At 46.9% G+C, this 11,897-nt stretch overlaps 1 protein-coding gene across 10 annotated transcripts in view; it reads left to right on the top strand.

Annotated features, from left to right (window-relative positions):
* The first annotated feature begins 3,118 nt into the window (after nucleotides 1-3,118).
* SERGEF (secretion regulating guanine nucleotide exchange factor) overlaps nucleotides 3,119-11,897 on the top strand; it is a 182,084-nt gene continuing 173,305 nt past the window's right edge. For all 10 annotated transcript variants that reach the window (XM_053673027.1, XM_053673030.1, XM_053673023.1 and 7 more), the window contains exons 1-4: nucleotides 3,119-3,216; nucleotides 6,920-7,055; nucleotides 8,941-9,096; nucleotides 11,263-11,357. In XM_053673027.1, coding sequence (XP_053529002.1) covers nucleotides 3,157-3,216; nucleotides 6,920-7,055; nucleotides 8,941-9,096; nucleotides 11,263-11,357 — 447 coding nt within the window. In that variant the 5' untranslated portion in view covers nucleotides 3,119-3,156. The remainder of the gene's footprint in view (nucleotides 3,217-6,919; nucleotides 7,056-8,940; nucleotides 9,097-11,262; nucleotides 11,358-11,897) is intronic.

Raw genomic sequence — 11,897 nt, 5'->3', positions numbered from 1 at the left:
CCAAGAATCTGCTGGTCAGCTCTCCTGGAGTGTCACTCCAGCCCTCCAGGATTCCCTTGGACGGGGTCGAGTCAATCCCTTGGCTAAATTGTTCATGCATGGGGAACACTTACATGGCAGACACTCAGACATTCTTTGTCATGGAAAATCAGACACGAAAGACCTCTCTGAAGCATCAGTGTCTCCTCACTCAACTATCAGAACAGTGATCCAGCCACAAGCCATTGGGTTCCTCAGCATGACTTGTACAGCAGCCTGTTTGGGTCCCAGTCTGGAGGGAGACATACCATGTGTTCTAAGTAGCCCTGTTGAAGTTCACCTTTAGGCATGAGATGGGTGTGGACTCACAGTACCTTTGTTACAGAACAAACCTGGAGGGTGCGAATGATATACTATTACCGAACAGTGCCCCACCCTTGTGCTCTGGGGGCTCCCCACCCTTCACTATGCCCGCTGCCAGGGAAAGATAGCTCTCCAAGCCAGAGGTTGGTGAAAAGGAAAGGGATTATTTATTTAAAGAGTTATACAAATTAAGAGTAATAAATTAATGTCTTCATCCCATTAAGGGATGAGATCCCATTAAGGGATCTTCATCCCATTAAGATCCCCTTTTGGGATCATCCCTAGATCCCAAAGTCCTTTAGAATGATGCCCACAAATACACAGTCCTTCCTTCCCTCTCTGCCCAGTCCAGGGTACTGTATCTCAGAAAAAGAGATAGAAGTCCGTGGTTCTTCTCTGCCCAAGCTACGTGGTCCCAAAAAGACACCGCATGGATGCTGCACCTGGCTTTAAATCCCAGTACCAGTCTTCCTCTGCTGCACCATTTCTGACTCCTCCCACAACTGGCCACAACTGCCAGAGTTCCCATATTTTTCCAGCTTTTCTGGGCTGCCATAGTAAGTTTGGGCAGGTGTGGCCCTGTGGTGTGGAGCCAATCATCTCTAAGCTCTTACGCAGGCTCTGCAACCAGGGGCAGTTGCCTCCCAGTTACATGGGTTGAAGTCACACCCCCCCCCCTCAAAGAATGGCCACAGCTATTTAAAATATCTATGAAACCAGTTAAAGGTTATAGATATGTTAAAGACCATTCTAGAGGTTATCTGCAAAACTGTTGTTATGCAAAACAACTCTCAATGGCTCTGCTCTAGGCATCCCATCCCCAGCGCAGACTTGTGGGGGTGAGGACATCCTATATATATATTTTTTTTCTAATATCTCCTGGACACTGTGTTCTGGACATCATTACAAATCCCTATTTGGGCCCCCTGCCCTCCTTGGCTGCACCACGTTACACACTGACAACTATTTTTTTTAAAGATCTTATTTATTTTTTTCAAGAGAGTGGAAAGGAAGGAGAAAGAGGAAGAAAACATCAATGTGTGAGGTTGCCTCTCATATACCCCTACCTGGGGACCTGGCCCGAAACCCAGGCATGTGCCCAGACTTGGAATTGAACAAGCCACCTTTTGGTTTGGAGGCCAGTGATCAAGCCACTGATCCACATTCCCCCAAGGCACACTGACAGCTATCACCACACTGCTTATCAGAATTCCTTCTCAGACTCTCCAACCTTTTCCACAGACTAGATGGCATAGGCTGGTTTCTAGACACCTCCTTCACAAGTTATGCTTGGTGGTCTTGTACCTCACTTTGTGAGAGTAATTGGCATTTATTGCCTTGGGGGGGTCTCAGCCAAAACTGAGACAGAAAGGGTCCCCTTTCTACATCCTATTACACATGCTTGAAAGGAATTGTCAGGAGAAAAAGTCCGATCTTATAAAACAACCATCAAACATGGCATAGTTTTTGCACATCAAGGTCCCCGGAGAACAAAGAGCTGCTTTGCCTCTCTAAAGTTTTTATTTTTACTTTTTTTAGTATGGTTTTCTTCGCATGGCCATAGTCTGGAGAGGTAAAGGTGAAGTGCTGCCCTCTAGTGGTCCTACAGCCAGAAACAACGAGGAGTTTTGGCGTGAAAGAAGAGGGTAAGAGCTCAGCCCAGCCACTCCCCAGGACTCCCAGGCCAACCGGCTCCTCCGGGTGATGAGTTCAGGAGGCCTGTGTCACCACAGGGGTCAAGAACTAGTGAATATGAATTATTAGCCTTAATGTGACCCCATTTGTACCCACAAAGTAAAGTGGGTATGCACAAAAAAAGGAAAAAAAAATCACCCCTGATTCACCAACCTGAGTGTGTGTGTAAAATTGACATAACACTTCCACAATATATCAAGAATATTTCCCTTATTTCATACCTTAAAAACATTTTAAAGGGGCAGCATAATATTCTGTTGCATGGTTATGCCATAATGTAATCAATTTATTTTTGGACTTCCAGGTAATAACGTCTTTCCTAATTTTATGTAATCCTATAATGAATAACTTGCAGTTTAAGACTTTATGTATAGCTGTGATTATTTTCTTGTGATAAGTGAACAGATGTGGAATTACTGAATAAATATCTATCTTCATATTACTAATATAAATAACCACATTTTCCTTCAGGAAAATTGTGCTTATTTAGATTCCACAAAAAGGGTATGAAGGTGTCTTATAAAAGCCATTTTATATGAAAATCTTTGTTGGGTGAAAATTACCCAGTACTGATGACTGGAATCGGGGCTGGGGCATGCTCGGAGCACTGAGTCGGAAGGCTGCCCCAGCAGGAATTCACGAGAACCAGCCTTCTCCGTGTAAATTCCTGCGCCATGCTAGGCGCTGAGGGCGACACTAACGATAATAAGACACTATCCTCATCTCTCAAGAAGCTCCCTCAGATTTTACAAATGCACACCGAAGCAGGCCCAACGACAAGTTCTTACCCATCAAATGGTGAAGCTCTGTAGTGGGACTCCCAGGAGATAAAAATGTGAAGGAGCGTGGTGCACCTTCTCGTCTAGAATTAATGCTAAAAATAAAGGCAAAGAGACACAGCTACCCTGCAAAACAGGAGGCCAGGGGCAGAGACGCCCCGAGCACCCGGACCACAGGGTGGCAGCGGCCAGGCTCTCGCACGTTCCTGATTCGCGGTGGCAAGAGGGAGGCCCGCCGGCCCCGCCCCTGAAGCCAACCCCGTCTTCCGCGCCGGCTCCGCCCCCTCTGGCCCCGCCCACCGCGTTGGCCACTCCCGGAAGCGTCGGTGGAGGGTCCCCCATGGAGCGGGATCCCGGCGCCTCGAATGCTACCCCAGCTCCGACCGCGCTCTTCGCCTGGGTACGTGACTCCGCCCCCGCGCCGGGGCGGCTGGGACCGAGGGGCGCACAGACGCTGGAGCTCCCGGCCTCCGCGTGGGCAGTTCTGGGTTGGACCGCGGAGATCCGAGCCCCGCTCCCGCTCTGGGTTGGAGGATCCTGGGCTGGTGGCGGAAGAGGAGAAGGCGGTAGGGAAGGGTCTTCATGGGGTGACTTAAGGGGTCTGCTGGTTGATGGGGTCCGGACCGGAGGGGCTGTGGCTTTGTGGGAAGAACCTGCTTCCAGGGCAGAGCGTCTGGTTCCGCGAGAGCTCCGGGAAGGACAGCGTGGATGGCTCTGTAGAGAGAGGATCGCCCCATCTCAGAGCCCTGTGGGTCACCTGTGATCCGCACCCTCCCATTGCCCGGAGGATGGGGCCTTTCCCGGGCTCCACCCCAGCGTGGAGGGAGCATCCTTTCTTGTGAGGCCTGCAGTGTTTGGCAGTGTGTGCACAAGGCAGAGACCCTGCATAGTTGCTGCTATTCTGCTGTGACCAGGATCTTGCCCGTATTGGGAAAGTGGGAGTCTGCGTATCGGTTTGACAGGAGCCCCGAGATACAGGGTCATCTTTTTGTGTCGGGGCTGGGAGAGAGGAGGGTCTGGGCCCAGGCGTGTGTGGCAGGCACCTGACCAGATGCGCGGGAACAAGCAGACGTTGTTTCTTAATTCTTCATAGCACATATCCCAATGGGAATGAAATGCATAATTGTTAATGCCAGTTTCCTTGGCTGGACTGCAAGTATCATAACAGTGGGTAGTGTGCCTGTTTTGTTCACGGTGCCTGTCACATGACAAGGTAAGGTGCTCAGTCAATATTTGTTGACTGACGACTGAATGAGTACCTGTTGTGTGTGAGCTATGTGCTAGCTTTTTGGGAAAAACACGGGTTGGGATGGGGGTGGGCTGGGCTGGGCTGGGCTGGGAAGATACATATATTGCTGTTCACTTATTAACAAAGGTAATTATCAGCACGAGGAAGCACTTGTTGGCTCTAAGGCTGCAGACAGAATGAAGAGTGGTGTGGCTTCAGCTAGTCTGGCTGTCAGTATTTTGGAGGTGGTCTGGCTGTCAGTGTCTTGGAGGTGGTACCTGAGCTGGTGATGGAGGTGGGGATTGAATGTGTGCCCGGGATGAGTGGTGTTTTAGGCCTTTCCCAGGCCAGAGACTGGGGTCTGTGTGGATAGAGAAAACATCTGACAGAAAAAACCTTTCAGATGGGCCTTGTCCCTTACCCCCCACTGTGCTTGGTGACCTGTGGTGTGTTCTGCGAGCTACGTTATCTGTGTGGAGGGGTGTATTAGTTTGCTAGGACTCCCATGACAATGTCCAACAGACTGGGGGGGTCTTAAACAATGGGCATTTATTTTCTCACAGTTCTGGAGGTCAGAAGTCCAAGATCATGGTGTCAGTAGGAGCTTCTTCTGAGGCCTCTGTCTTTTGCTTAGAGACGGCAGCCTTCTTGCTGTGCCCTCAGATGTAATTCTCTACTTGTGAGGGCAGCCCTATGTTTCTTCTTGTAAGGACATCAGTCATATTGGCTTAGGGCTGCATCGTTATGACCTCATTTAACATTAATTACCCCTCTGAAGGCCCTGTCTTCAAGCACTGTCACATTTTGAGCTACAGGATGTTAGGGTTTAAACAAATGAATTTTAGGGGGACACAATTCAGTCTATCACAAGGGAATTTACCTTCTTGGAGTTGTGTGTGTATCTGGAGTGTGTATAAGGAGGAGAGGCAAATAGAGGTATGATAGGTTGTATTAAAATTTCCTTTTGCTCTGTCATGGATTTAGGGCTACATCAAAAAAATTTGGTATCATACTTTGAATCCCACAATGCCAGTGCATGGCTTTCTGTTCAGTGGCCTGTAGTCCTGGTAATGGGACAGCCACGAGATCTCAGGACTGACGGAGAGATCCTGTGTGTGTGCCCTCCACTTCATATTCGGCAAGCTTTCCATTTTTTCTTTCAGAGGGAGGGGCTCATAGGGTCTTACATTCATTCACTGTAAAATATACGCACACCTTTTCTGGGCCAGCACAGTTTCAGATGTAGGGGAAATAGCAGTGAGCAAAACAGAGTTCCTGCCCTGATGTTTACTTTTTAGGAGGTAGACAGTAAATAAGTAAACATATATTACATAATGTCAGGGAGTGCTATAAAGAAAAATAAAGCAGAAAAAAGTGATGGGAGTGCTATTTTTGATAGGGTCATATAGTCAGCCTTCAGCCAGGTAAGTTCTAGGCTGGTTCACCATATATATATGTATATATATATATTTTTTTCTTTATTCTTGGAGACAAAGTATGGTATAATGAAAGGAGTGGGCATCTGACTTGTTGCCTGCCTGGCTATGTGATGATGGAAAGTTACTTAACCTCTCTGAGCCTTAGTCTTCCTCTGTACAACGAAAGCGACAGTCCCTATCTCCTCTGTTGTTCTGAGAGTTAACGGTGAATGCCATTCACTACAGGGAGGAGTACTCAGTCACTGGCAGCTGATACTGCTCATGAGGGCCTCTGGGGGGGGGCAGTCTGTGTCCCTGCCATGGCTTGCTCTTCCAGCATGGAGTCCTTGCAGTTGCAGATAACTGTCGTAGAGGCCACTAGGGGCAGGAATTTACATGTAATACATTATTTTTTGTAGTTGTTTTAAATCAGGCATTTTAAAAACAAGCACATTTTAAAGCTTTTATTACTCATCTCTGAGAAGAACCAGCAAGAAGCCGATATTTGGAGAAATTATAAGGATTTCTGAAATCTTAATTAGGTTCTCTCTGCAGGTTCCCAAGTCCTTATCTTCATGTTGAAAACAAAAAGCGCTGAATACCCCAAACAGACCTGACACAGGCTGTGTACAGTCTTTGCCCACTTACTGTGAAGCTGTTGTCATCAGTGTGAATCTGCATACTGTTTACTGCAGGAATGATACTGTTTTGCTTATGGGGCTCTGCTCCCAGACCTTACAAAAGAGCATATGATTTTTATACTGTATTACTTTTCATACCTGGCTACGAGGGTTTCAGATTAGGGATTATGGACCTTTATTGTATAATAATGAATGATAGACATATTGCTCACCAAAGGGAAATCAGTTCGCTTACAGGGATCTCACCACGTGAATCTTAGAGCCACAAAACATAGTGCTTGGAAAGGCCCTTAGTGATCGTTGCCAACCTCTTTCACTTACAGATGAAACAACAGTGATGTGCCCTGCTTGAGGGCACAAAACCCTAGCTAACTTTGATTACAGAAAGTCATTGCCATCATCCCTGTGGAGTGTGGGGAGAAGGGATAAGAACTAGTCCTAGCATATTTCACACCCACTTGTTCCCATTTCCCCTCATTATTTCTTTTCTTAGCCACTCCAGGAAATTAACTTTTATTAGAAGAACTCCCCTGTTGTCCCCAAAAGCAACATACAGGGGGCTTGGGGCACTGGAAGGGGAAGGTGCAAAATATCATCGGATAAGCCGTGGATGCTAAGGCTCCTACAGTGTGGTGGTGTCCTGGGGTGAGGCTGCCATCTAAGTGTCGGTTGCATATAACAGCCTCTAAACAATGAGTTTATGAAACCTCAGAGAGGCTCAGATACTGTTGGGGTGAGGAAGATAGGGCCCGGGAAATAAACATTGACAGTTGGGATTCTCATACTTTTTTCATCCTTGCTTTATTTTATCCCTAGGGGGCAAATAGCTACGGGCAACTTGGCCTTGGCCATAAGGAAGACGTACTCTTGCCCCAACGGCTGAATGACTTCTGTAAACCTGTGTGTGTTAGGAGGATCACGGGAGGAGGGGGCCACTCTGCTGTTGTCACAGGTAACTTTCCTTCAAGAGTAAATAGCCCCTCATTTTCTTACTTAGACATTTCTCTCTAGGATGTCATATTGCCATCTTCCAGCCTTTTGTATTTTGCAGAGGAAGACATTTCTGTGAAAGAGCCATGTTATCACCAGAGAATCCTAGATTGTCAGAGCTGAAAGGATTTCGGAGCTCTTCTAGGCTCTCCTCAGGCCCTCACCCCCAGTCTGGTGACACAAGTGAGGCATGGAGTGGAAAACGAATTGCGTAAGGGTGCAAGACAAATTAGTGGCAGAGCTGCAATGCATATCACATTTGATACCATACGAGGTCTGTCCAGTCGGTATCCAGCCATGTAACATGGAAAATAGAGACATTTATTGAAGAAGATACAAGGTACAAGAAACATTGTACATAGAACAATGATGCCTCAGCCCCTTCGAAGTAGGCACCTTGGGATCTCACATAGTCCTCCCAGTCACCATCAGCTGCCCTGTCATGTTTTCCTGAATCTTACCAATGGTCTGAAATCTCTTCCTTTTCAAAGGTGATTTTAGTTTTAGGAAAAGCCAGAAGTTGAAGGGTGCCAAATCTAAACTGTAGGGTGGCTTAGTCACCTGGATGATTTGATGTGTTGCCAAAAAACTTTGCATGAGATGTGATGCATGAGCAGGTGCATTGTCCTGATGAAGCTGCCAATCACCAGTTGCCCACAGCTGCAGCCTTCTGAATCATCCACATAGTTTCTGTGGAGGAATTAATGCAAAATTCAATGCAGATTCGTTGCTGTACTCATTCAGTCATTTGAATGTGATGGCCACACAGTGTAGGTGCTCACTCAACGGCGTGCACTCCCTGCCCTCGCCCCCCACTGACCAGTACAGTGACGTCATCATTGTTCACACATGCACATTCCAGTCCACTCTCCGTGGCTGCCAGGTTGTATGGATGTTGCACAAACCATTCTCCTTATATTAACCATGGCTGGACTTTTTCCAGACAGACCTTAGATATTGCTATTTAACTTTAACATATTAATTAGAAGTCTTCAATTAGATTGAATATTCCTTGAGAGCTAGAGTTTTGTATTTTCCTAGCAATCCCTAGGATAGGACTTAACACATGTTACAAGTGCTACAGTATTGTGAAAGAGAGCATATTGCACCCTGGTTAAGAACGTTAATTCTGGAGTGAATCTGCCTGGGTTCCAGTCCTGGTTCTGTTATTTATTAGCTGTGTGACCTTGGGCAAGTTACTTCATTCCCCTGTGTCTGTTTCCCTTTGTTACATGGGGACAGTAACTGTGGATGAGAAGAATTCTTGGATTGGTGGCCACGTAATAACTCGTATGGGTCCTTGGCACTTTTCCCTTTGTAGACTCCTTTCTCCATAAAGAAGTATGAAAAATTGTACTTTATTAACTGCATTGATATAAAGATTAATCCAGGCTAGACTTAGTATTATATATTCATTATTATTACATTTCCTTTTCTTATTTTAAAAGAATTGAAAATGGAAACATTTCTGTGGGCCTCTAAAAGTACTGTGGGGCCCAGGCATGGCACGTAAGGAAAAGCTGGCCCCGCCCCCCACACTCTGGGGACAACACTTGGCACGGTCTGAGTACAGAGTAGGTGTTGGCTGCATTGTTACAGTGGGTGCCTGACTCGGCGATTGGCCGGCCACCACCATAGCACTTGCAGTTTCCATTTAGATATTAGACTTGAGCCCCTTGGCCCAAATGCCCTGGGGTTCAGTGCACATTAACATTCATGGCTTATAAAGGTGAGTGGGGAAAAAGTTGTTGGGTTTGTAACTCCAAATAAATAGTGAGATCCTTCTGCTTACTTTGGGAATTATAATTTCTCCTGCACAGTATCACCAAAGCCTTTGTATATTGCAGATGGAGGAAGTCTTTTCGTTTGTGGCCTGAACAAAGACGGGCAGTTGGGGCTTGGTCACACGGAGGATGTTCTGTGTTTTACACCCTGCAAATCCCTCCTTCGCTGTCCCATCCGACAGGTGGCCTGTGGCTGGGACTTTACCATTATTCTCACGGGTGAGTTCACTCCTAGGCCAGTCTTTATCCCCACAAAGGCTTTGAGTGGGAAGAGTATGGTAGTGGTGGTACTTGTTAAAACAGAGCCCCCGTATGTTTAAAAACACACACAGATGTTCTCTCTGGTTGTCAAGGAAAGTTGCGAGGTGTCTTCTGCAAGAAGTTTAAACAGTAAAACTTTGGGCTGGAGCCCTGACTAGCGTGGTTGGTTGGGTATAGTCCTGCAAAGCGAAAGGTTGCCAGTTGGATTCCCAGTCAGAGCACATGCCTGGGTAGTGGGTTTGGTTTGGTCCCTGGTTGGGGCATGTACAAGAGGCAACCGATTGATGTTGCTCACATTGATGTTTCTTGCCCTCTTTTTTCCCCTTCCTTCCCTTTTCTCTAAAAATAAATGACTAAAATCTTTAAAACTTTGGGCTAGAAAACTCTTGCCAGAGACTGGGGAATGAATTGAATTGTCTTTGTGGCCACTTCCAGTCCCAGAAGTTCATGGTAGCTGAGTGACTGGGTTTGCTGGCCCCAAGTGCCGTCTAAGGGTCACTCACAGGGGAGCGTGGCTGGGAGTGTGAGGAAATCAGAGGTTGACACAACAGTGATGGTAGTTTTTTCCCAATGAGGGATGTAACAAAAATACATAAAAGCGGTTGGACAGAACCGTTCCTTCTCTGCGAAGCCAGGTAGCAGAACAGGATGTAGAGGAGTGTGGGTAAAGGGTTAATAGGATACAGTTGGCCCTCTGTGTCTGCAGGTTTCACATCTGTGGATTCAACCAAGTGCTGATCAAAAACACTAGTACATACAGTCATTTCCAGCCACGGTTGGGAATTGGCAGCTGCAGAGGGCAAACTGTATGCTTTGTCCCACACTATTTTATATAAGGAACTTGAGCATCCTCAGGTTTCTGGAACTGACCCCTGGCAAATACTGAGGGACCACTGTAATGCTCTTGGGAATCAGACGATAGACCCTTTGTCAGCTCACTTCTCCCCAGAAGGAATTTTGCCCCATCTGGCTTGCCATTCTGGATTCAAAGGGCCATCTATGATTTCTGACTAAGGTCCCTCTTTGTCACAGCCCTCTGGCAAGGGCATCTTCTGACCATGTAACCCTGCCCATCCTCCAGCCCCACCTCAAAGCCCTGTGGATTCTCACATGCACAGCTCATCCCAAGTTTCTTAGCACATGGCCTTGAATGACTGTTCCCCACCTACTCCTGTTGTTGCCTTGGCTCTCCGTCTCCTCACTCCCTGTTCTTTTCTTTCTGGTAGTACCAAACAGTGTATGCTGTTCCCTGCCTGGAACAGCCCCTCTCTTATCTGTCTGGCAAACTCTTGTCCTGCCTTTAAAACCCTGCAAGGGTGTCACCATCTCTCTCTGGGAGGGGCCCTCTACTGTGTGCTGCATTTGGTAGTATTTATTAGGGTCTAAGTAATAGCTGTCACTTATGAAGTGCTCACTGTGGGCCAGTGTTGGGCTTGTAGGGAGTCAGTAGGCAGCATTGTTTCCTGTTCACGTTCAGAACTGGTTGTGAAAAAGGTGGAGAGCCGTCAGGTAGGCGGAGCGCACACTCCCGGCTTTTTACCGATAGAGGCTAAGTGGGAGGCCAGGGTTAATTGTCAAGCCAAGGGGTTCTGTTAACATTCCTCTGATCCAAACTCATCCCCTGAACTCTAGGCCTTCCCCACAGGGGAAATCCTTACTATGTGTCAGTCCAGAATGCCTGAGAGGAAGGGACCAAGCCACATGTGTCCTGTTCCTTCCTTGTCCCAAACTCACCCCCTGGTTAGCTTATCCCTCCTCTCCTAGAAAGCAGTGAGAATGGGAAGGGCAGGGAGAAGGGCCTGAAGTGTTAAATAATGGAAATTGTGTTACATGGAAACATGAAAAGTGGAGAACAAGCCTCCTCCTGTTCCAGCCCCGAGCACTGGGCTGGGTGATCCGCACAGCTCACCCGTCATGAGCTGGCGTGATGGACAGTCCGTGAAACAGCCCAGGGCCCAGTGTTTTCATCCCCAGGAAACACTGAAGGCAGGGAACGGGGTGCGAGTGTGCTAAAGCACGGGGCGCACGCTCCCTCCTCTCACTTCCGTCGCTCCTTCAGCATTTACCCACTGGTCACGGGTATCTTAGTACTTGGATTGTAATTTAAGCATTTGTATTTTGCAGAACATGGTCAAGTTCTATCATGTGGATCCAACTCCTTTGGCCAATTAGGGATTCCTCATGGGCCTCAAAGGTGCCTGGTTCCCCGGGCCATTGAGGTAAGGACAGCACCTAGAATTCATCTTCCCCTGTCCTGTTAAAGACTTTCCCGGGTATGACAGTTACTCCTCCCCAGACTGGCAGGGTCCCTGAAAGCCCAGGGGGTAGTTAAAATTTAACTTGAAAAACTTAGATTTTTTTTTTTCCAGAAAAAATTAGGTTGGGGGTGGGAATGAAGGTTGTTAGTGAAAAAAATCTCTGTTTAGTCCTCATACACCTTATACATTTTTCTGAAGTAGAACGATAAAGGTGACGTATCTTTTAAAGACATTAATGACTTTTCACAATTCTGAGACCAGTAATAATGGTCACCATGTTAGAAACAGGGCCAGACAGAAGGGACTCTGTCCCTGGGCAGACGGTATAAGCCAGTGTCATCTAACAGAAATAGAATGAGAGCCACGTATGTGATTTAAAGATTTCCAGTAGCACCGTTTACAAAAGCAAAGAGGAACAGGTGAGATTAATTTAAAAAATAACATCTATATTGAGATGTAAGGCACATACCATAATATCTACCTTTCAAAACCATGTAATTT

The sequence above is a fragment of the Artibeus jamaicensis genome, unplaced genomic scaffold (genome assembly GCF_021234435.1).
Source record: "Artibeus jamaicensis isolate MK-2021 breed Jamaican fruit bat unplaced genomic scaffold, CSHL_Jam_final contig_797, whole genome shotgun sequence".
NCBI classification, from domain to species: domain Eukaryota; kingdom Metazoa; phylum Chordata; class Mammalia; order Chiroptera; family Phyllostomidae; genus Artibeus; species Artibeus jamaicensis.
Note: the sequence above shows the minus strand (reverse complement) of the source record. Positions and strands in the feature narration are given on the sequence as shown.